This window comes from Corylus avellana, chromosome ca6, assembly GCF_901000735.1.
Source record: "Corylus avellana chromosome ca6, CavTom2PMs-1.0".
In the NCBI taxonomy this organism is placed as follows: Eukaryota; Viridiplantae; Streptophyta; class Magnoliopsida; order Fagales; family Betulaceae; genus Corylus; species Corylus avellana.
The window spans coordinates 8,376,202-8,401,617 of record NC_081546.1 but is presented as its reverse complement, the minus strand read 5'-3'; the positions used below and the strand labels follow the sequence as shown (position 1 = coordinate 8,401,617).

General features: G+C 33.4%; 2 protein-coding genes across 5 annotated transcripts; both read left to right on the top strand.

The window, feature by feature from the left end:
• Nucleotides 1-3,880: 3,880 nt before the first annotated feature.
• On the top strand, nt 3,881-8,433 carry LOC132184734 (uncharacterized). 2 transcript variants are annotated; one of them, XM_059598470.1, is made up of 5 exons: nt 3,881-4,784; nt 5,855-5,907; nt 6,788-6,954; nt 7,042-7,193; nt 7,547-8,433. In XM_059598470.1, exons 1-5 carry the CDS (start codon nt 4,043-4,045, stop codon nt 7,993-7,995), a joined length of 1,563 nt encoding a protein of 520 aa, XP_059454453.1. In that variant the 5' UTR covers nt 3,881-4,042; the 3' UTR covers nt 7,996-8,433. The 2 variants fall into 2 exon arrangements, with proteins under 2 accessions (XP_059454453.1, XP_059454454.1); XM_059598471.1 differs by lacking the exon at nt 5,855-5,907 and having other exon boundaries at nt 3,881-4,816.
• Nucleotides 8,434-17,671: 9,238 nt separating this feature from the next.
• On the top strand, nt 17,672-22,605 carry LOC132184209 (protein NDL2). Of its 3 annotated transcripts, none has more exons than XM_059597752.1 (11): nt 17,672-17,819; nt 19,020-19,146; nt 19,895-19,992; nt 20,109-20,197; nt 20,471-20,531; nt 20,641-20,727; nt 20,881-20,958; nt 21,036-21,092; nt 21,254-21,309; nt 21,673-21,808; nt 22,009-22,090. In XM_059597752.1, the coding sequence occupies exons 1-11, from the start codon at nt 17,724-17,726 to the stop codon at nt 22,033-22,035; spliced, it is 912 nt and encodes a 303-aa protein (XP_059453735.1). In that variant the 5' UTR covers nt 17,672-17,723; the 3' UTR covers nt 22,036-22,090. The 3 variants fall into 3 exon arrangements, with proteins under 3 accessions (XP_059453735.1, XP_059453733.1, XP_059453734.1); XM_059597750.1 differs by having other exon boundaries at nt 17,675-17,819; nt 22,060-22,605; XM_059597751.1 differs by having other exon boundaries at nt 17,676-17,819; nt 19,047-19,146; nt 22,060-22,605.
• The last annotated feature ends 2,811 nt before the right edge of the window (nt 22,606-25,416 follow it).

The window sequence follows — 25,416 nt, the reverse complement described above, 5'->3', positions numbered from 1 at the left end:
GGTGGTCCGGCCACCCCCAGACCAGCCAGGGGTGGCTGAGCGACCCCCTTGGCCAAAAATGGGGTGGTCCGGCCACCCCATTTTGGCCAAGGGGGTGGCTTCCCGATTTCTTTTTCTTTTTCTTTTTTTTCTTTTTTTTTTTAAATTATTTTTTTTAATTTATTTTATTTATTATTATTTTTTTAATATTAATGACCAAAACGACGTCGTTTTGGGTTGGGTGGTGATGTAGTTCTGAAGCTCAAAACGGTGTAGTTTTGAAGTAAAAACGACGTAGTTTTGTTTAAGTCCAAAACGGCGCAGTTTTAGTCGAGGGTAAAATGGGTATAAAAAGTTTAAAGGGTCCAAAGTGAGAGAAAATAGAAGTTTAAGGGTCCAAAATGAGAGTTTTTGAAGTTCAGGGGAGGTCTGTAAAATCGGCCGGAAGTTCGGGGGCCTTAGTAAAGTTTCTCCTAATTATTACAAGCACTTCATTTACTAGTATTATTTAATTAATTAAATGCTAGTTTACTTGTCTTCGCGATTTAGGTGAGTGGGGATGGGTTAAATGAAAAATAAATATATCATTTACGCAAATCGTGGCAGACAGACGGGATGGAGGGTGACGATAAGTTGTTCCACAGATGGAAATTAATGATGTTAAGTTGCTGAAAATGACAGACCCTTGCCCGCCCAACTCAAGCTTTTATGGATGACTATGGCGTAGATTACAATGATCTTGTATTTATTTATTCCCTTAATCTTTTTATTGGATTGAAAATAAATAAGTTATCTTATGTACTTTTTTTTTTTTTAATCTTATCTGAATATTATTTTATTAAATAGTAAATTTTTTTTTAAAAATAATAATATTCACATACATCAGGAGAACTATAAGAAAAATCGTAGTATTTTTCTTTTGTAAATGATATGTCAATATATTCATCACCTAATATTTATATCATTGGGAAGAAGATCCTCTCCCATTCAAACTAATCGAAGAGGATCCCGTTGATAATAATTTAGGGGTATTTTTGTCTTTTCATTTTTTTATGGAACAAAAATACATTTTCACTATAACTAACTAGATATTCTAAAAAACTAAAGAAGATCCTAATTCATATTACACCAATAAATACAATAGCATTAAATTTTAACCATAGAAAAACGCATATTCATTTTAAATAAAATGAAGAAAATTATATTCAAATAAATCAAGTGCTTGCATTTCAATCATTCTTAACTAGTGCTCAATATTCGGCAAACATCAGCCAGGACAAAATAATCTGAAAATCAAAAGAGCATAATAGGATACATTTTTAGATAACATTTTATATAGGGGTCTTGCCATAAATCAAGTTATTTGTGCCCTCTAATATGAGATTGGCACGTCAGTTTTTCACACCAAATGAGATTATGATGAAAACATATGATTTTTTCATATTCTCTTAATCAATAGACAAAATCCCTTTTTCCTATTTAAGAGAAAATCCACATCACCGAGCCACACTACCCACGCCACCAACGAACGGTTCCTCCACCCCTGCTCCACCACTAATAGTTATGGGTATTCATTCTTTGGAGGATATTTTCAAATTTGGTTCATTTTATCTTGTTCTTCAGTTTTTATCATCTGGGTTGTTGGGCTATTTGTTTCTCGTTGAAATCTTTGGATATTTTTCTTTAGTAGTGTGTTTGGTTGCTGAAAATTTTTTTCAAGCAAATAAGGAAATGGTTACATAAAGATTGAGAATGCTTCTCCGAATGCCTCCGGAGAAGCGGCCCATCGAACTACATGTGCACAATAAAGTGCACTACAAAGGCAAATACCAAATCAAAGCAGAAACAAAAAAGAATAGACTTCTTCAGCTTGAGAAGCAACATGACCTTCACCAGCAGTAGCAGCAGACGAGAGGCCCTTGATGACAGCATGAAAAATTTTACTGTTAGAGAGCAGAGGAATGAAGTTTTGCTATTGATGTTTACATAGAAAGCAGAGGAATGAAGTTTTGCTATTATTTAAGTATTGTGTTTGGTTGTAAATTGCCAATTGCAGCTTTCGATCTTTTTTTTTTTTTTTTTAAAGCAAATGAGGAGCGGGTACAAGGATTAAAACACCAAAAAAGGAGTGGGCATCCTAACAATACACAAAAAACGAAAATTACAGTGCAGAAAATACACACAAATAGTAGGCAATGGGTCATAAATGACCCGAGCCTCTCTAGAAGAACCGCTAAAATTGGTTACAAAGGCAAAACCCGGAGCTATCCAAAGGTACCTCACAAGAAATCAGCGAACAAGGCATCCCAAAGGATGCCAATGGAAGGTAGGCATTGAAACCGTTCGAAATGGGTCTATCAGAGAAGCAAACCAGCATTTGGCAATAAAAATCCCTACAAACAAGCTCAAACAAAGTAGTAATCTAATTTAAAAAGCATAAACATAGATCCAAACCCAAAAACCAGAAACATCAGCAAGGGATTTGGGAAAGTCGCACCGGATCGAGGTTGGTTGGTTAGTTGTAGTTGAAGAAGTTTGTATGTGTATGGAGATTTTAGTAGTTATAGTTAAAGAATATTGTAAGGATCTCTAAAATGAGTACAAATAGTAAAGAACTTGAGATAATGTCATGTTGTGATGATTTTATTGAAGGAGGACATGTTGACAATAAAATGGTAAAATATCAAAATGATTTGAAGCAACCAATTGTCAACTTTTCTTCATATAATGATGAAATGGAACCATGTCTTAGTACGGAATTTTATAAATTATAAGCTGTCCATACATGTTATTGGTGCATATAACATCAAGTTGGCTAAATTATTGAGAGAGAGAAAAATGTAATAAATTATGGGCACATCGGCCATCGCTGATGAAGCCGGTATAGGAGAGGAGACAACATGGGCAATGGTGTAGCCACATAGAGTGTCGTTTGGTGGAGAGAGGGCATCGTTGGCCTAAGTGATGGAACACACTGAAGGAGATGCATAGGTTTGTGCCTACTTTGAACACGCTGACCAAGCCAATATGAAAGATGGCATGAGAGGCGGCGTAGGATGGCGTTCGATGGCGGGGAGGACGCCACTAGCTTGGGCAGTGGCAGTGGGTTTTTTTTTTTTCTCAAGCACTGTGAGACCTATATTCATAGCATGACAAACATGGGGATTAAAGATTATCGAAGGATGATATTGAAATCTTACTAGAAAAAGAAAGACGGAAAAAAAACTGCAATTTTGCAGTGAAAGTTCAAGCCGAAGATCAAAGTGAAAGTTGCAGATCTCTTCGCCCCGCCTCTCCCGACTCAGTCACATGCAATCAGGCTTTTAACTCGGCCAACTCTCCGTTATGTGTTATTAGGTAAATGAGGATGATTTTTTTTTCGACGAGTGATAGAAGATATCAAATTTGATATTTTTCATAACAAAGCCCTTTGTCATTACATGTTGATATGTCAACCTTTCAATGAAGGGCGCAAAAGACTTGATTTGTGTTAAGATCTTATAAAAATTATTCTTGTATGTTGAATGCTTCACAAAAATATGTGTTAAAAAATAGAATACGTTCTTAATTCAAAATCATTCGAGAAGAGGTCAAATCAATCAACCATTTTGTATCAAACAAAACACTACAAAATTTAAAATTAATGAATCTAAGGTTGTATATGAAGTCAATACTAATACAGTTAATATTAACCGTCTTTTAAAATTTTTAAATAATGTCAAATTATCTATATATTTATATGCATCAATTTTAAATCATAGCCCTTAAATAAATATTTTCATTTGAAATTGAAAAAAAATCATTCTCTAATAATTTAAGGGGTATCTGTAGTTTTTTCCTATCAAATATCAATGAGTTTATCAAAATCTTACTGGTTCAAATTCAAAATGTCGCGCTGTTACCAAAATGCCCCGAACTTCCCTCCCATTTTCCACTTCCAACACCACCCGCAAACCTAGGGTTCCAGACTTTCCAATTCAAACACCTCCTTCAAATTTTCCCCATTAACGTTCATTGGCTTTCCCAATTTCACATTCCACAATTTGCTTTCACTCTCAGAAAAATGAACCCAAACGCGCCAGACCCATTCCAAACCATGCTAAAAGAGTCCGTCCACCGGTTCTTAGCCGAATACCGGAAGGGCGCCACCGATTTCTCTAATTTCGGCTCCATCTTTTCTCGATTACTGCAAAATCTACCCGATCCACCCCTCGAATTCGTCTGGTTCTACTCGGCGCTAACATTTCACTCGGCCAAGCTCACAGGCACAGCCCAAGATGATTCTTCAAAGCGGGTCTCAGTAGTTAAAGAACTGTTCCAATTACTGGTCTCATGCTCGTCTCCTTGCGGCGAGCCTAAAAGAATTGCGATGCTCGCTCCGGTTATTTGCGAGCTTTACTGTTTGGTGCTCGATAAGAAAAGTTTGAACCCGGAGGTGGAGAGTTTACTAGAGGGGCTTGTTTGTTATAGTAGCATTTGCTGCGGTGCGGGACTTGAAGAAGAGGACGCGGGGTTTGCGGGTTCGGGCTTCTCGGACGTGTTGCATGCGTGGACGGTTGATAAAATTGGGATTGGGGATGAGTTGAGAGTGGTTTTTCCGATGGTGAGCGATGGAGTGCGTAAGGCGATCAGGATGGGATGTGGGGTTGGTTACTTGGCTGGGGTTGTGATGTGTGAGGCTTTACTGTTGAGGTTGTGCTTCAAGTTCTGGCTCGGGTCGGGTAGTTCAAGAATGGAGCTAGAGAAGGATGTGCGCGATTCGGCGATTCATATGATAAATGGGTTCCGGAGCTTTTGGTTTCTTGGTGAGAGTTATTCCTGCTTGCTTGAAATCTTGGTAACTTATTTATTTATTTGCTTGTTTGTAATTATATACGCTTGTTGTTTTGTAGTTCAATCCACATGTTGTTAAACTCACTTTATTGTTGAAATGGTAAATGTAATTATTTAAACTAATATTTTAACACTTCTCCTCACTCTTGAGCTCAAACTCTCATTCGATGAGTGAGAATCAACACTTGGAAGAATATTTAACTGAAATGGGGTGAATGACGGAGACAAATTTTGAATTCAAGACTTTTGCTCTGATATCATGTCAAATAATATACTAGAAATCGTTTTTGCCAGAATAATTCATCTAGTTGCAGTGCTTTCTATTCAAAGAAAAATTACAGTTAGTTGTTACATGAGATAACTTCAAGTCCTCTGCCAACTATACAATTACATCTGAGAAGTAAAAAATAAAAGATAACAATCAAATTTTAATTACAAATAATAGAAGTTACAGATGATATATACGTTAGCTAACTCAAGATAACATCTTTGAATGAGTGAGTTGCTGCTGGATTAGGACCACTTGGATCCATAGGTGCAGAAGTACAGACACAGACAGAGTTGGAGTTGAACACTGTAGCAGCAGAGTTGGAGTTGGAATTAGTTTCTAATTCAGCATTACTGTCGATAGACTCTGAATTTGTCTGAAGTGAATCTCTTACATTAACATTAATTGCATACTGATGACCCAGAGTCAGTATTAATAATCTTATATGCTTCATTGAATATTTATTAGGGACTGGCTTATAGATTATATATCATGTAGTGGTTGAAACCTAGCCTACTTATTGTGATCACTAATATTTTCAGAGTTTTAGTTCCTCTTCTGTTGAAATACCTTTGTGGTGAGTGAATTGCTGGATGTTAAATTTCTCTTGGGAGATAAAAGGGTACTTCTTGAAACTGCTTCTGTTGTCCGTGACTTTTGGAAAGAATAGTTTCTCTTAGGACCCAACCGAAATGATTTATTTATTTATTATTATTTTTTTCATTTGTGATCTTCGTGTCTCCTTAGTCCTTATTCATTTTTGGTGCATATCAGATACTCTTCTCAAGATGCTGTTAGAGCCAAATTTTCCATTCACTTCCCTACTGGTCAGTACGTTTACATCTTGCTTTAATTTATTGTCCTCGTACCTTAGTATTGTAAGAAAATCAACATAGGCAAAGCTCCTTGTCCTCCCATGAAGTGTCATGGGAATCTCACAGCTTAATGCATAAGTGATATAAATTTGGACCCTTCAAGAATAAATCTAGAAGCATATAGCAAAGCAAAAGTTATGAAGTGTGAGAGTAAATATGGAGAGATAAGGTTAGGAACATATGAGAAGCTTCTGCTCCTCACACAATGTGTCATGTATGCCTCAATGTGACACATTAGTATGTCACAGATTTGGGTTTCTAATTAGCATTGTATGTGTAAAAATGGTTCAATCTTGAGCTGTTTGTCTCATGTGCCTGTCAAGTCAGTTATGCCTCAACGTATTAATTCAGCCTTAATTTGTATCTGCCTTACAAAAGCATAATTTGTAGTTAATAGGATTGAACTTACTTGTCCTGATCATGTTCGCAGGCTCACATAGTTTCTCTACAATACCCTTTTTTTTTAATTATCCTTTCTTTTTCTTTTCCACACTTTAACATAACAAGAAGGATTCATGTAGCCAACCCCCTAGTTGTTGAAGTGGGGATTCCTGTTAACGGATTAGCTATTCTTCATAGCCAATGACCTTTGCACCAAATGGCATTTCCACCCTCCAAAACCATGGAATGGAACGAAGGTCACAGGCTCGAGTAATCTTGTATGCATGAGTTAATTGATCAGTTCACCATTATCCTTGGGTACTGTTAGCTGTTAAGTTGCTGGTATACTTTAACAGAGAGCTTATTGCTGTTGGCATTGAAGGAGTATACAAAATATTAATTTGATTATCCAGTTTTCCATTCATGCTCAATATAGAATCTATCTTATCAGAGTTCTGAAGATGAGGCACTTTTACAAGAAGTTCTGCATGATGTTGTCATAAGGTTAGGATATCCATTCCTTGAACCTCCAAGAGGGATTCAGCTGGCCGAAAAACACTTGAAAAATCTTATTCTGACATGGTTGCTCGTTGTTGACACTGCCATACATTCTGTTAGGTAAGAGAAGATGACAATTGTGGCTGTGTGAATAGTTGCTTTTAAGAAAATCTTGTCTGATAAATCTCATAATCTCATTGGCCACAGGGAAAAAGGTAACCAGGCCAGAGCCTTTTCTTATATTAATGCCTTCTCTGAATCTTGCTTACCTTCTCAGTTGATCAAATGGGTCTCTATTCAGACTATTACCAGGCAAAAAATAAGCAAACCTGACGCTTCCACTCCTGTAACTCTTCTTAGTAAGTTATCTTGGTATTTCTATGCTCTTGTATTTATTTACATTTTTTGCTAAGGATTCACATCCCTTGCAATGGTTTTTCTGGTCATGATTCTCAGTTTGCCATGTTAAATATGTTGACACTGTTACCATATAACTGTAAAAGTGGAGCAGGAAAGTTAGTAGACAATCCATCTCCTGTGTGGAGTATGGCAGCACCCGCTGCTGTGAACATTTTTACTGTGTCATTGTTAACTGGATAAAAATTGGAGAAGGGCTAGTTAGATATGAGCTGCTCATATTGTTTTCTTGTTTGTCAGATATTTATGATGATATATCTACAAATATAAACTCATAAAGTTTTATAATCTCTAGGGTGGCTACTAATTCTAGAAGAGCAAGGGGTTAGAGTATTTGATTGTGACATCTTGAAGCTCCAGGTCAAAGCAGTAATTTGTAAGTCGAAAGTAGAGTGTGTTCTTCCAGAACTAAAACCAGAAGGCAAGAACCTGGATGAAAAGCCTCGGTTTAGTTCTTCTGAGGATGTGAGAGAGGAAGATAAATTTGATGGTGATGTAGAGATGACTGATTCTGTGGAGACTGCACTTTTGCGGGCTGATGGCATGATGAAGACAACAGCAACTAATGGCACAAGAAAACGCAAAGAAGGGACTCAAGATGAAGAGGAACCATATTTTAAATTTGTCAAGAATCACTTTCATGAGAGTTCGGTGAGAGAGAAGTGTTCATGTATGGGTAAAGACGATGGTTTTAACAGAAGTGAGATGGACAATTCAGTTTCGGTGAAGATATGGAAGATGTAAAGAAATGAATTTTGTTTGATGCAACAGTATGGGGACTGGAGGATTAGCAAGCCATAATTGCTGCTATCTGGATACCATTTTGCCAAAATAGCCTTGCGGCGTGATTCTTGTTAGTTGTTACTGCAGCCTGTTTCCTTGCTTTTGGGTTTTGCTATCTTTGTTGTGATATAAACTTTGGGAATAGATAAGAAAAGCTTGAGCAACCAAACATTTCTGTGATTGATCTTTAGTTTTATTCCTTGGAGAGATGCTGAGAAAATGTAACACTGGCCTATTGTCATGCTGACAATATTGAGGCTGATTGCCATGTGCTACTCAATACTTGAGCTGAAAAGCCTCTTTTGAACTCAAATTACCTTTGTATTAGAGATGTTTCAGTTTATGATAGCATTATATTCAAGTGTAACATTTTGACGTTGAATGATTAATATTAGATGCAAGCCCTAGTAAATTTTGATTTCCTGGTTTTGTTGTACCAAGGTCTTGAAAGGCGGTGAGACATTGTTCGTTAGATGTACCCGTGTCGGGCAAGTCGGAGGTAACATCATCATTGTTGCGGACACTTTTGGATTGTGTGTTCGCCATTTGGTCTTTTGTCAAGGAACTATAGTCTGTTCCCGCAAGATGTTCAAAATGTTTGCCAAACGAATCAAAGCGATGGGCGATAAAAGACAGATATTTGATATTTCTTCTAAACCAGTTTAGAAAAAATATATTCTCAAACTCATTTAAAATAGTGTCAAGTGTCTAAACATTTAAAATGTTAGTTTAAGTTAGTAAACTGCTATTAATGACCTTAAAAATTTAATGTGGGTTTTAAATGTTTATAGACACTTAGCACTATTTTAAATGGGCTAAATGATATTTCTCCCAAATTTGCTTGGAGAAAATTTTTGTCCGACAATAAATGAGACTCTTGGACTACACGTGGGCGCAGTTAATTTATCACGTGTAATATGGAGTAAGCAACTCCTGAGAGATCCATTGCTCCACCATCTCCAACCGTAAAAGTATTTATCTTATAACTTCTTTTCTTTTCTACTCTTTTCCTTTTTTTTCATTTTTAAAAAGATGTAGAATAAATTATAAATATATATGGCTTCATGTAAAAGAGTCACGCAGATTAGAGAAATGGGTGTATATGTATGATGGTGCAATCGCCCGTAACAGAAGCAAAGCTGATGGAAGCTTTATATATATATTCAGCTTGAGGCGGGGGGAACCCAACATTGATTGGGGTAGCAACTACCACACCCTTTCCAAAGTTGAGAATTGAAAGTGATGGTCATAACTTTTAAGTGAGGGGAACATACAGATCATGAAACCTCACCAACCTTTTTATTTTTTTAGAAAAAATGCAATCAATACTCTCGTAGGCTGTTTTCCAAAAACTCTATTGAATTCAAAATTTGGTTATAATATAAGAATCATATAGATTTTAGCTATTTTTCAATCGGATCCTTTGGTTATATTTTTGGTTGGTTTTTTTTTTTTTTTAGTGAGAAATGTTATATGATGTGGTCGGATTCTTTAACTAAAAAATTTATCTTTATTTACCAAATGCTACGAGAAATCACGTTACATCAAATTTAGCAACTGAAAGTGAATACTTTGCATTTCTCTTTTTTAACGGAGTCGGCACCATGTCTTTGAGCATTACCGATAAATGCCCAATAACCCATCTCTTCCTTATATATAAAAAAAAAAAATTAAAAAAAAAAAAAAAAAAAAAAGTATCATGCAACAAGTTTTCCATTGCTTTTTTAAGCATTGAAAATGCTATCTCGATTCAACTTTAGCTTTCCTTGGCCTTTTTATTCATATTTTAAGACAAATGTTTCTCACTCCTTTCTTTTTCTTACGTAAACAAACGTGCTAACTTGATGCCATAAATGTTCCTATTTTCACTCCCTTCTATGAATATCAACGAGGGTTTTTTCTTTCAACATTTTTTACTTTATATTTATATTTTTACTGTTAAAATTTAAATATAAAAAGATAGAAAATAGTAAAAAATTTCATAAACAGTGACGTGACATATTTCCTTTTTGCTAGTCATATAACACGTGCATTCTGCCACATACATAATTCATTAAAAAAATTGTGTGACATAAGCTTCTACGTCATAGTGACTTTAGAGCTTTCACGAGCCACATCATCGATCGGTTAGTAAAATGACTAAATCAACATGGTTAAATATTTAGGGATGATATTAAATTTAATCAGAAAATTAGGACCACACTGATAGTTTAATCTTAATTTTTTTTTTTTATGGAGAAAATACATTTTATCCCTCTAAATTATTCACTCATTTGCACTTTTAACCCTAATGTTTAAAAAGTGACACTTTACCCCCATAAACTTTCAAATTGTTGCAATTCGATTATTTTAACTTTTTTTTTTTTTTTACCAAAATGCCTCCATTCCTAGTTAAAAAAATATATATATATTAAAAAATTAAGGGGTGGCCGGCCACCTCAGTTGGGCCCGAAGCCACCCCAGAACGGCCACCCCTTAATTTTTATTTATTTTTAACTTTAGATGTGGGCATTTTGGAAAAAAAAAAAATTGAATGGTTGAATTGCAACAATTTTGAAGTTTGGGAAGGTAAAGTGTCACTTTTTCAACATTTGGGTTAAAAGTGCAAATAAGTTGATAGTTCATGGGGGTAAAGTGTATTTTTTCCCTTTTCAATGTTCCTAGTAGACAGATTTAAAGCTCAGACCGGATTTTTTTTTTTTTTTTAATTATTGGACCGGATTAATTGATTGTTTGGATTATTTAAAATCCTAGCTCGATCCTATTAACCATGCTTAATTGAAAAACTAAATGTAGCCTTTACCATTAGTGAACGTGATATTATGAGCAAAATATTAAATAAAAATTATAAATTTATATGTATAATGTCTCCAAGAAACAAACTATCACAAGAATTGAAAAATATATATGAATGCTGCAACTTAAAACTCAAACCTTATAGTTATTTTACTGATAATAAACTAACCATTACATCAAGACTTCTCTTAATAGTAATTTAATCATGTTTATTGTATAAGTATAAAAATAATTTTTATTTATAAGTAAAAATATTTTTATCATGTCACAGTGTCCAACCCTGGTTGAACCCCAATTGAACTTACATTCATGCGAGGAAGTATATTTTCTAAACCTCCTTACCAATTTTAAGGCTTTGTTTGGTAATGGGGATGGGGTTGGCCTAAACACTGTTCATCACAATTTTTCAAAAAAATCAACATCAAAACATTTTAACTTTTTCACTTTTAATATCAAATCATTTACTTTTTATTATTATTCAAATAAAAAAATTACTACAAAACAAAATTTTTTTCACTTTTCCATACAACTTTTTCATTTTTTTTATACCAAACATTCTTACTTTTTTTTCACATCAATCTACATCAACTACAGTGTTTAGGCCATCCCATTTGCCAAACACCACATTATTGGCTTTTTTTTTTTTTTTGCATGAGGAGGGATATATCATGCTGTTATCTATTGTATTATAGCACATCACCGACACATGTTAATGGGTTATTTTTAAACAATAAAAATTCTCCTATTATTTGAGGGATACAAAAGACAATTAACATGGAAAGAGAGAAAAGACTTCAAAAAAAGAAGAAGAGAAAAAAAAGAACATAGAGGGAAAAAGGAAGAAAGGAACAAAGCGACGATGGGGTCCGTTGGGTACGTAGGAATTAATAAAAGAATGAATGCGGTGCTGCAGCCTGCAATGATTTCTCTTAAGATTTTCCATTTTCACACGTACAAAACACAATCTAGAAAAGTGATATATTCACGCTCGGTTTATATATATATATATTTTCTTTATTTCTTTTATTATTATTATTTTTTGAATAAACTTGTTCTCTAAATTTCATTGTTTACTAGTTAATTAATTAAGTCAATATTGATATTCAATAGAATAAAAGAAAAAGAAAAAAGAAGTCAATAATGATCTTTACAACAATAACATTGCACACCATCTTCGTCCGGCCGTTTCATGCTTATATATATATATATATATATATATATATATATATAACACAGCAAATGTTTATGAAATAAAAATCCAAGGAATTTTTAAGGCATTGTCGGTCGATTGGATTTAGTCTGGACCTCGTTCAGGTTGTGTCGGTGCTCCAAGTCAACGTTACAAGGCTACCTAAAAGAGCATGGAACCTGAACAATGAAATGAACATCAAAGTCGAACAGAGTGACAACATCACGTGCAATTCATTGGCGATGAGGCAGTCAATTAAGAACAGAACCCTTTTTAAAAATAAAATATACATGAGGAATTTAAAAACCACAATTATTATATTAAAGTTATCCCATAATGTAGGTGTCATGGTGTGTCAAGTAAATTTTTATCATGCTTTACTCATGCAACACTGCTAATCAATTATTGTTAAAATATATTTAAGGGTCTCTAAGAAATAGTTCAATCGGTTGGAAACGCTTCATAAAGCGAAGGTTACTAGTTCGAATCTCCTTCCTCATCTCTTGTGTGAACATATCAAAAAAAAAAAAAAAATTAAGAACCGATTGACAGTGACAAATCACAAATCGACGTATTCAAGGATGGGTTGAGATTAAAATTATGAAATAATTGTGAAATAAAAATATAATTTCTACGAAAAATAAATAATATCCATGAGAAAGGAAATTGATAAGATACATAATAATTGTTAGTAATTAAGAGCATGAGTGAGAAGGATGAGGTAAAGTACAAAAGGCCCCATAACATGATATTTATGGCAAGCGGTGCCCATAAGCCTACTACACCATGTGGTTGTGGATTAACGATTATTGATTGAGCATCCATCCGTCTTCATAAGGACCGTATATAACTTATTTTATTATTTTATTTATTTTATTTGTGATCTTTATCGAGAATATATAATCCCATGTGTAGCACGTGATATGCAAGAGGCGAGAAGGAATTGATTTAGTTAATAATAATTAGATCGAGGAATCATTAAATGTTGTTGGAGGGTTATATTAAACGAAAGGACATTGGAACTTACGATCTATTGACCCTAAGTTCCCTCTCAATTCTCAAATCCACCAAGATTTGAGTAATTTCAATATAAGATGATTGAGCTCCATTTCCATTGCTGCTCTATTAATTAATTCCTTGTTACCCTGATTTACGAAAACGCCACTATTAATCTCTATATGGCTGGACGAGATACCAAATCTTTTATTAGGAGATGTATTAAATTGAGGTGAAACTTATTTATTGGTACTCATAACACTTTTTTTTATTTTATTATTAATTATTTTGATCATCTTCAATAAATGAACTCAACATCAATTAATATTGATACCTTTCTCTTGGTAAAAGATTTGAAAATGAAAATCAACTAGAGATGAGCCGGTCCCCTTTAGGTGGAGGGCAAAATTGTCTTTTCACATTTTTTGGGGGACAATTTTACCCTCCACCTAAAGAAGACCGGATTTCAACTGGAGAGAAGTATGTATGGCCAAAAAAAAAAAAAAATTATGTGCCAAAAACTTGGAGGCGAAACAATCTTGACGTCGATTAAAAGGTTTCTTGTTTTATTTGACATAAACACGTATATATTTGTCAATCTTCTTCATTTTAAGTGAAATAGAAATTTTGTTGTTGTACTTCATTTAAAATTTTTAAACCATGAACGTGTCAATATATTCAGTATTGATGTAATCATAATTATTTTTTCAGTGTTTTGTAGTAGTTGGTTCGCATCAACTATGTTGCACGGTAATTAAGCACTATTAAATTTGTGAAATCGGGTCTTACACGGCTAAAAAGAAAGTGTTTAGTCTAAAAGACGAAAGTATTTAGAGTTAAAAGTGTGTTGAAAAGAGAATATTGGAGAAAGAATATGAGGTAAACAGGGTACCCGAAACCAGCTTAGAAAGTGATGGACAATTAATGAAACAAAGCAATTAAAGGGCTGAGAGAAAAAGATTAAGAAGGAAAGAAAAGGAAATGTAGATGCAATTTGGTGAAACAAAAGGGCGCAGTCAGTACTGGATGCTGTTTTTTCTCGTGGAGTATTATGTCAATTCTTGTTCAGAACTCATTTTCTGACTTGGAAAACGTTTCACAACAAAGACTGGAAAGGAACGTTTTTGTGAGTGTCTGGTGAATGGTAAAGACAGATACCAACTTAAGAGGAAAGTGATATCGTTGCTTATTACTCGTATGCAATGGACCCCATCTTGACTAAATTAACCCCATTTTTATATAATGTCTCAACTGCAGAAACCTCTGGTCGAAAGTCACTTCCCATCTTTTACAAAGTCTTCTAAAATCCTATATATATATATATATATATATATATATAAAAGAATGGCATAAATAAAATCTTTTGTGTATTATTTAAACATTAAATTTTTATCTTTGTCTTTTGATTTGTTCTTTATTTCATGTTTTTTTGAATTTTGAATTTTGTGGATAAGGAATAAATTTGGTGTTTCTACGACACTCACTTTTGTTGTTCCATACTGATGTGAGTTTGTAAAAATAAAAATCAATGGTTGATATTAACTGTTACATCATCATAGCTGTATGAGAGTCTACTAAATATTATTTCCTCTCTCTCTCTATATATACTGATGTGAGTCTGTAAAAATAAAAATAAATGATTAATATTAACTGTCATATCATTATAGTTGTATGAGAGTCTACTAAATATTATTTCCCCTCTCTCTCTCTATATATATGAAAAAAATAGACATATACTCCTCTCAAATTAACATACAATTTGTAGTGTTTTTCCCAACTTTCAATTGAATCAATGTCTTCCCAAATTATCAAGAAATTATAATGTACTCATTTTGTCTTTAAAAAAGAAAAAATAAAGCTCATAAAATTTTTTCAATAATAAAAAATGCCTCTCTAATTTTTATTTTTATTTTTTAAAAAAAAGAGAGAGAAAAGCATGGTGAAGACCCACTGCACTAATTTTTTTTTTTTTTTTTTAAGTTAAATATATATTTTTTATTTAGGGTACATTGCAATTTTTATAGTTTGGAAGGACATTACTTCAATAAAAAATTTGAAAAATTACTGCAAATAATATATATACTTTTTCTCGTAAATATATACAAATGTATGTATATATGGACGTTGCCGCTATGAAAAAAGATTCATACGTCTGTTTATTCCAAAGAACATGCATATATCATTGTTAATGTAAAGAAGCTTATGGTCAGAAAAGGAAAAGAACAACGACAACAAAAAAGAGACAGAATAAAAGTAACATTTATTAATGATTTGACTCATAGGAATGATTAAAATTTGTGTGACGTGTGTCTTCGACATAATCCACGTGTGTACATGTTATGATGAAGGCAAAATTAAACTAATATTCATCCAAACATGTCCATCACTGATCACTATCATAATAATGTTTCTTATTTCTTGAAATAAACCAGTAATTTATTGCTCAATTCCGTCAGAGCCCTTGCACGGTAAGTCGGCAATTCTCTATTGTTTTTTTTTTTTTTTTTTAATATCATGCCTTTTTTAAATCAATATTCTTATGCACTAATAATTTTTTAATGCTAATAATTTAGCAGAAACACCGCATGAATTAAAAAAAAAAAAAAACGCTTTTGCAATATATATATATAATTCTCTTATACATGAAAATTGATTATTAAATTTTATTTTTACTATTTTAGTTGGAATAAAATTTAGGAAGTGGTAATATTAGTCAAAAGATATATTGATACAGATTATGACAAAGATAGTAAATAATAAATTGATCAATCTAGATTATAGGGCTAACATCAGTTGGATTAAGATTTCTAAAAATTTATGAGGAGCAACCCATCTTGAATGACATATGAATTTGAACTAGAGAGGAGCCAACTTTCTTTAACTGAGGAGCCTTTCGTATTTTTCGATTTTTAAATGGGAGATATCGTTGGTTAAAAATGAAGATTTAAGGATGATAACTAAGCTATGGCATTTGTTGTTGTTTTTTTTTTTTTTTTTTTAAATGAAATTAATAAGACGTCAAGTCTAGTCTACATCATTTTTTTTTTATTTTTTATTTTTTTCAGTCTTGAATAGCCAGAAGAGGGCAATGTGAGATTCGTTAAAATGTTGATTAAATTTATATATTTTTATCATGGTATAAAAGGTTATTTAACATGATATCATAGTCAAAAGCAAGGGCATAACCACCTTAGCCCTTGAGGGCCTAAGATGGTCCCAAAAAAAAAAATATATTCTTTTTCAAATATATATATATATATATATAAATAATAGACTTTGAAAATTATTTTTGCCCCCCAAATATATATTTGTTTTAATTTTGCCCCCACAAACTAAAACTTCTAGTTCTGCACTTGGTCAAAAGTATTGAGTTCGAATATTGACTCCGTTATTTACCTCAATTTTAATTAAATATTTTATATTTGTTTGAGAGAGAAGTGTTGATTAAATGATTAAATTTTATATATTTTTATTAATTTAAGCTTTAAAAATAAGTAGCAGTTTAAACTTTTTGAATAAACAAATTTTTTGAAATAAATAATAATTTAATAAGATAAGTGATAATTTAACATGATGCCGCTGTTCTTGGTTGGAAGCTCAACCTTGCAAACAACAAGGCTGAGGGTCTAGCTATGGACCCCATGCTACGGTCTTGTGGTTGTTCACTTGTGAAATAAATAAATAAATAAATAAAGGGTCCACGTATTGGGAGGAAATAAAGAAAAGTGATGTTAACAAGACTTGAAGTCTCATTAAAGGCCTTTTTTAAATTATTATTATTATTTTTTTTAAGATGAGTGACGTGGCTTAATTATGATTCTTAGATTATCCTATTTAAAAAGGAGAGGATGAAGAAGCTCTCTACTTGAAGGTTACATACTCAACTCTTATTACAATTACAATGTGCATAATTCCTTGAATTAGTATTTATGCAATACACTAACCCATTTAGACAGGAATATAATGAAATTTAGTATTATTTAAAAAAAAAAAAAAGAAAAAAAACTCAACCACTTGTTTAAATTCAATAGTTGAAATCTTGCTGGATAATGTGGATAATGAAATTTATCCACATTTTTTGAAGTTAATAACTGCTAACATGACAACCCCTTTAAGGTCTTCAAATAAATAAATAAAACAGGTAATATGACAACATGTCAACTATCAAAATTGGAACCAATGATTATCAATAAGTTGAGATTTGAAAAAATCTAGGGAGAAAAATACGGTAAGAATTCAAATCAAATATCAACCAATCAGTGCAGTGGCCCACATTCACTGGCCAATTATGCCCTCCACTACGAAACACAGGATTCTACCCCATCTTTGTCAAAGGTCAAGCGTACAACTTGGCATGCATATATATTTTCCAATTTTTTTTTTTTTTTAAAAAAAGGAAGTGAAAGAAGAAGAAAGCCTTATTTAATGCAACAAAACAAACACGTCATTGCCCATGGAGCAGGGGTAATATAGTAATTGAAAAAAAACTGTCGGCCTCTCTTAACCCTGGTTAATCGTAACCAGAGTTCCTGGTTGCAGGATTGTTGCGGACCGCTCGTGAGTTCTCTCTCTCTAGTATTAAGCGTCGGTGACTCGTACCGACACGTACGAGTTAACCCGCGGGTTAGTTTTTAAATAGAGAGAGCGAGAGAGGGACAGAGGTAGAGAGAGAGGGAGAGTGGTATATAAGCAACGGAAGGCAGGGCCAATGCCTCAGCAAATTCAGAGAGAGGGAGAGAGAGAAATGGGGGATTCAAGCGATTCAGTGTCAGTGGATATGGAGGGGATCTCCTTCGGCGGAAAGGTACCTGCATTCCTTTCGAAGTAACGCATTACGTGCGCCTGTTTTTCATGCGCGTAATGCTTTGTTTGGTTGCTGAGAAAATGTTGGGAAATGGAAAGAAAATTTCGGTTTTGCAGAGAAAAAAAGAAAGGTAGAAAGTAAATTTTGAATCGTATAGTTTTTGAGTGTTATGCACTCAGGAGGAAAACGACTCCTATCTCCTCAACTAAGCGTAATGCAAACATTTGACCAAGTTGAGGTTCTTTTGAACAATTTAAATAGTTATTTGTTCGTATAGGAATTGACTAAAGGAGTCATAGTTTCTGGGCTTTTAATTGAATACAATTACCATGGTTATAATTTTATATTGTTCTGTGTCCTGATTGATTTCATTGTGTTTTCAAGGTAAATTCTGATGGTTTATTGGGATTATTTGGTTAGCATTTGAAAGTTGTTCAATTGCTGCATTGAGTTAAGATTTTCTGAAATGCTCCAAACCTTAGTTAGTCTTTGATTCTGAGTTTGGGCATCAGAAATAGGAAGATAGGATGGGTATTGGGTAACATTAAACATTTTTATCATGAAAAAATATTTGGAAAATTTTAGTTTGTATTAAATACAGGCAGTGGGGGGGTTCCTTTATCTTTTTTGACATAGTATTGTAAGGATGTTTCTTCTGCAATTTGATAATTTCCTTAAACGCTTAAAGTTTAATGGATTTTTTTGTTTTGTATTAAGTATTGTTCTTCCCGGTGTTGCTTGAATTATTATCTTTTGAGCGATATTGGATATTTATTTCTGTCTTTTAATATCTAAAATATTTCAATTTAGGTCAACGTACTTTCAATGAGTTGATGAATATGGTTGTTAACTTTTGAGCTTTGACAATTTGATTGCATGTAGAATGCTAATGTACCAATACGAGAACATTAGTTAGGTTTCTTATTTAAAGTTGAACTGCACATAAAAACTCCATTTGGTTACATTATATCGTGAGCGTGCCTTGAATGCTTAAGTTTTTTGAAGTAAATGACCCCCAAAAGGTGTTTGACCTTTTTGATGGAAGGTTTACCACTTTAATGGTTGTTACAAGGTTATGATAAATTTTGTTTAATTACAAGATTGTTTATTTCCAGGTAAAAAAATTGGCTTTGCTGCTCTGTGGTCAATACTCCATGTTTAATTTCCTCACTTTTCTTCCATGAATATGACTAAATGTAGGATGCACACATTGAAATATTCTTGCAGGAGCACCTTATAGAAACTTGTCATGGTTACGTGTCTGTTGCTGTGATTGGAGATCCAGACAAGCCAGCTCTTGTAACTTATCCAGATTTAGCCCAAAATCGTAAGTAGAAGTTAATTTTATGTTTTACAAGAATGCTTTTCCCCCCTCTTCTGTTAATTTTTATGTTTTACAAGAATAGTTTTTTTCCCCCTTTTTCCATCTATTACAATTTTAGATTGTCACGCATGCAGCATGTCCAACACTTAATCCTTCTGGGGGAGATTTTATTCATTCTGAATTCTTTAATTTGGAATGGAAGGGGCATTAGTTACTCAACAAGCCAATTAAGTTATGGTATATCAGTTGATTTACTTAATATATCTATATGCTATAGTGTTATTATGGTCTGTTGATTTTTCATATGGTTAATTGCTTTGAAGTCTGCATGGAGTAATGGATCAAATTGTCCGAAGTTTGGGAAATTATGAGTAATATAAGGAAGAATTTTTGAGAATTTATATTCTCAGAAATGTTTGTAATTGAAAGTAATAGCCAAATTTAGCTTTGAGGTTGCGTGGTTGAGGTGGACTTGAACAATTATTATTATTATTATTATTATTATTTTTTTCTGACAAATGTCAGCAATTTTCGTGCAATTGAAAATTTCCAGCTCCCCTCATCAAAAGAATTGCATTCTTGATGGTCAGCTTAAATTTGAATCTATATTCTACACATGGAAATGAAAATATGTAGTTTATGTCCGTGATTTGTTGCATTGGGAAATTAAGAAGTCAAACGATATTATAAACTGGTTTGGCCATACTACTAAGCTCTAACTTGTCTTCTGTCTTTTTATGTGATTGATCAGATCTGTCCTGCTTTCAAGGATTATTCTTTTGTCCAGAAGCATGTTCCTTGCTGCTCCACAATTTTTGCATATATCATATTAGTCCTCCTGGGCATGAGGTTTGTAACTCGTCTGCATATCTTAGTCCTGCTTTGATTTCACGTCCACATTTTCCTAATATCTCTTTCATTGATACTATAATTCACATCATTTGTTTCTTCAAGAGCTGTTGCAGTTAGGAGCTCCCGCAATTAGCCCTGACAAGCCTGTGCTTTCTGTTGATGATTTAGCAGATCAGATTGAAGAGGTTCTCAACTTTTTTGGGTAATTTTATTTTTTCACTTGATATTTATCTATTCTCTTTTAAGTGTCAGCTAATCAAAAATTTGCTTCAAATAGTTTTTATCATTTTGTTATAATTTCTGTTGGCTAGAAATGCTCTGTTAGTTTTTTAAAAATATGTCGAAAGATATTTCAACTATTTATAGAAAACATTCCTGAAATATGTTACTTTGTTCATACAACATCATCAGTTTTTACTTACATTTGGATGTTATGAAGGGAAGCAACTGATGTATCTCTCTCTCTCTCTGTCAGACTTGGTGCTGTGATGTGTTTGGGGGTTACAGCTGGAGCCTACATCCTTACCCTTTTTGCTGTAAGCTTTTCTGCTTGGCACAGTACACATGTTTTGGTTGCAAGTGACTTTTAGGTTCTGTTTTGGACTCATGTGAATTAATTGATCTTACTGTTACTCTCGACGACAGATGAAATATAGACAAAGAGTTCTTGGTCTGATACTTGTCTCTCCTCTATGCAAAGCACCCTCTTGGACAGAATGGTTGTTTAATAAGGTTCTTTTTCTGAACCTTTCCACTATTTATTTAGGTTGGAGAATCTTATTATTATGTGAGATTCAAAATCTTCTCTTGTGTACTTTGTTCTGCGGCTTCTGGCCCTTTGCACTTTAATGAGATTGATTTATCTATAAAAAAAAATCATTACAGGTGATGTCAAATTTACTCTACTTCTATGGCATGTGTGGAGTGGTGAAGGAGTTGTTGCTTAAGCGTTACTTCAGCAAGGTATTCTCCTGCTTCAGTTTTCCTCAATTGATCTTTGTCTTTCCAGAATTTTATTGGATTTTAAATAATGGTTGCAGGAAGTTCGTGGCAATGCCCATGTATCAGAATCAGATATAGTTCAGGCATGTATAAGAGTTAGTCCTCCAACTTTTCCAATCTTTCCTTTTTTTTTTTTAAAAATAATAATAAATAATTTTTTACAATATTCTCTTTATAAATTCAAAAATGACTGATAGTGGTTGTCAAAGGCAGAGTACTTGTCTTAATTCATGACATAATATGTTTCTTTCTACAGTCTTTGGAGGAGAGGCAGAGTTCAAATGTTTGGAGGTTTCTTGAAGCAATTAATGGGTAAACCCTGTTCTTAAGATGGCAACATCCCTAGCATTTATAGCATACAAGTGTGAATGTCTGTTTTGAAATCATTCTATGGTCAAGAGCAGCTTAGAGTGAACACTTAAGAATAAAGATTAACATTTTTGTTTATAAGCAAATATGAGACTAAAGATTAATATTTAGAGTTTCTGATCAATGTGAGGATTGCCGCCCTTGATATGGTTAACCTTCTTGACAATCTGGGAGTGATTATGACTCCATTAATTGTTTTAATACTTTATAGAAGACTATCTTGCATGATGTGGGTTACCTTATGTGCTTGGGGTTTCCTGATTGAATTCCTGGGGATTAGGAATAATTTATTTTTTGGTCTTGCAGGAGACCTGACATCACTGAGGGCTTGAGAAAACTACAATGTCGTTCTCTAATTTTTGTTGGGGATAACTCTCCATTTCACTTCGAGGCTCTCCACATGACTTCCAATCTAGATAGACGATATAGTGCGTTAGTTGAGGTATGTAACACAGCTCTATCATATTATTTTTGAGTAATGTTATTTAGTAGGCTGTTATAAGGTTACTGTATAATTTGAATAACATGGCAGTGAAAATTAGCAATTGATTTTTTTTTTTTTTTTATAAGTGTTGATTAAATGGTTGATTTGACAATGCCATATGATAGTCTACTAAATAGCATTAGTTATCATTTATATAGATTAGGGTGGCATCAATATGGAAGTGAGCTTTATATACTGGAGGTTTACAGGTTCAGGCATGCGGGTCAATGGTGACAGAGGAGCAGCCCCATGCCATGATGATACCATTGGAGTATTTCCTCATGGGATATGGCTTGTACAGGCCATCTCAATCAAGTGTCAGCCCAAGAAGTCCCTTGAGTCCCTCTTGCATTGCCCCGGAGCTTCTTTCACCCGAAAGTATGGGGTTGAAGTTGAAACCAATAAAAACACGAATTTCTCTGCAAATCTGAGAAGAAGATGAAAGATGCAGTGAATATTGTATTTTTTTTTGTAATCTATTATATCATAGGAGTTGGTATTTTTCGTGATTGGTTGGGGTTGATCTGTAAGAGAGGTTTCCAGGGTGTAGATAGAGGGGGAAAAAACCAAAAGATGTGAGAGAAAAGTTTAGAAAGAAAGCACATATATTTTCATTCTTTCATTGTAACCATATCACTGTTGGTTGAGGTGGGCTTTAGCCGAGCTGTCTGTAAATCCTCAAATAATCATTCATCATTGACAAACAAATTGTAATAATAAGAACAATAATAAGCGATGGATGGTGATTTTGCTTTTCTCTGCTTTTTTAATGTTTATCTTCTTTTAGTTAATCATTTTAATTCTACTTTTTTGTTTGTTTGTTTGTTTATTAGTGGAAGTCTGTTAGGTTTGCTTAGCTGGCACTTTTTTTGAGTTTGGGAATTTGGTTGGCTGATACGTGGAGGGAGTGGGATTGACCTTTCTGGGGGCTACAGATAGAAGTGTTGTAGCCGGTTCAGCTTGTACGGACCATCCTCTTTCTATTTTACTTGAAATACAGGAGTTATTTTAAGCACCTTTATTTTTAAAGTTATTGAAGGAAAGGAAAGGAGAGGAGAAGATAAGGGTGAAAAAATTTTGGAGCTAAGGAAAGAGGAGGAAAAATAGTTATTTATTATAGAATGAAAAAGAATAATGTTAGAAATTATATTTTTATTTTATAATATCAACTTCTCGGAGAGGTTTTCGTTAAAGAAGATGAGACTGTTACATTAACATTATAGGATAATTGTACACGATAAATAGTTGGTTTTTAGCGTTCCTGACGAGTAAAAAGGAAAGTGTAAAAATATGTGTTAAGCTTAGTATATTATTATTCTCCCTTCAAATTTTCAACATTTTAGTGATTTAAAAAAATAGAAAAGGCTTTGAGGGTGTAGTCCCCGTTCATATCCCTTCAAATCATTGTTAGTCCAAAAATATACATCCAAATCGGAGAAAGAGTAAGCGGTAACCCCTTCCCTTCTCCTTTTCTCTACTATTCATGAAGAGGTAGCACAAAACTTCCCACATGGCCGTCAGGTTTGCACCATCGTATAAATCATAGATACTTGTAAATCTGTAATACATATATACTCTTTTTCTAATGACATGTAATATGTTTAAAAGACAAAAAAGAATGAACCACAACTGTATGTTCTGCTTGCATCTATTGTCATGCTCATTTATGGGGATCAGGATCCTCTCTAGTTCAAATGAATTGGAAAGTATCCGGTCCTTTATATCACAAGGGCAAAAATGTCATTTCACATTTTTTTTGGGGATAATTTTGCCTTTGTATCTAAAGGATTGGATATTCTCCAATTCCAATAATTCTAAAAGTTCCTCTTGTGCTACTTAAAAAATGAGGTGGCTTTTAAAATCACAATTTGATCAAAATTCAATAATGATCAATCATAAGCTCAACGGTGATTTTAAGAGCCACATAATTCTTGGAGAGACACAAGCGTGACACAAAAAAAGACTTGTAACATTACTTCCTTAGTTCAAATGAATTGGAGAATATCTTTTTAATTTATGGGCCAATAATGATTAATGTCATTAATTATATAAATCAAGGAAGATCAAAAGAGAACTTTATTGAGATGTAACTGAGGTGGTAATTTATAGGGGAATAAGATCTTGTTCATTTAGTGTAAAATGAGGAGTAATATTGTCTTAATATTAAAGTTGAACCAGTTATGGTGTGCCACTTTTCATCGTATGCGACACATACGATAGAAGTCGAAAGTTGTATCAAATTTTTATTTTGAATAAAATGTTTAAAATTATTTTCCTTGTTACACAAGTAATTAGTATTTGTTACGCAATAAGGACTAAGGTATTCCTTGTTAAAAAAACAAAAAAAAATAGACATAATTATAAGTAAGGGTCTGTTTGAGATTACATTTGAGAGATATAAAAGTCTTTTAACATTCAAAAAGTCTATTTGAATAAAAAAGTACTCACTTAGTAATTAAAAGCGCTTTTAAGGATTCAAAAAGTTTAAAAATGGCCAAAACTCACTTTTGGCAAAAGCTTAAAAATGAAACTTTTGCCAAAAAGCTCTTTTTGACTTAAAAGTTATATTTCTCAAATGCAATCCCAAACATACTCTAAGTATTGTTTGTATTTATTTCACCTACCATATTTTTCCTATAAAAGGGATTATTTCTATTGTAAAAATATTGAAGACAATATATAAAAGCAAAATGTAATCCTTAAAAGTATTTTTTTTAAAAAAAAAAAAATTAAAAAGGATAAGCTAGGGAGACTAATTGTGGCTATCCTACCTGGGCGTGACCATAGTAGTAAGTAACCGCTGGAAGCCGTACAGGAGGGGCCTAGACGGTGGGAACCGCAGGCACTCTCTTAAGTCCGACTGAGCCATTGCCTGACCCAGCCCCACCAGAGCATAAATGAAATTCAAAGCAGCTAAGAGTAATTCTTTAGTAGTGAACGTAGACGTCTAAAGTAGAACCGCTCAAAACTCTCTAGTCTTTTCTTCCTTTGCTTATGCTATATTGTTTTCCATTTACATCTTATTACAAGTTTCTCCATTATTAGAATGGAATCATGCTTTATTGTCTTCCATTTACATCTTATTACAAGTTTCTCCATTATTAGAATGGAATCATTTTAGATTGTGGTTAGTCGCAAGATTGCCGTTATCCACAATTTGGGTAAAGTCTCGTTGTAAGCAATTATAGTATCATGGAGAACCCACTTTGACGATATATATGTATATATAATTGTTTTTTTTTTAATTTTAAATTTGAACAAATCGTTAGTGATAGATATAAAAAAGGAAGATGAAAGAGATGATAATGAGTGGCTGAGAAGGTTGATGCATAAATGAGAGAGAGAGAGAGAGATGTAGAGATGAGGCTTGAAGGTCACATGTCCTCTGAGGTTGCTCACAAGTCATCACATAAATTTATAAATAAAATAGTTGTCTCCTTTGTCCTCGCCGTTGAATTAAGCGTTGACATATAAACCACACCAAGTAATTGCTTACCTACTATCCACAATCCACTCCTTACAATCCTAATTACATCAATCCACAGCCGCACAAGCTAGGAAACCCC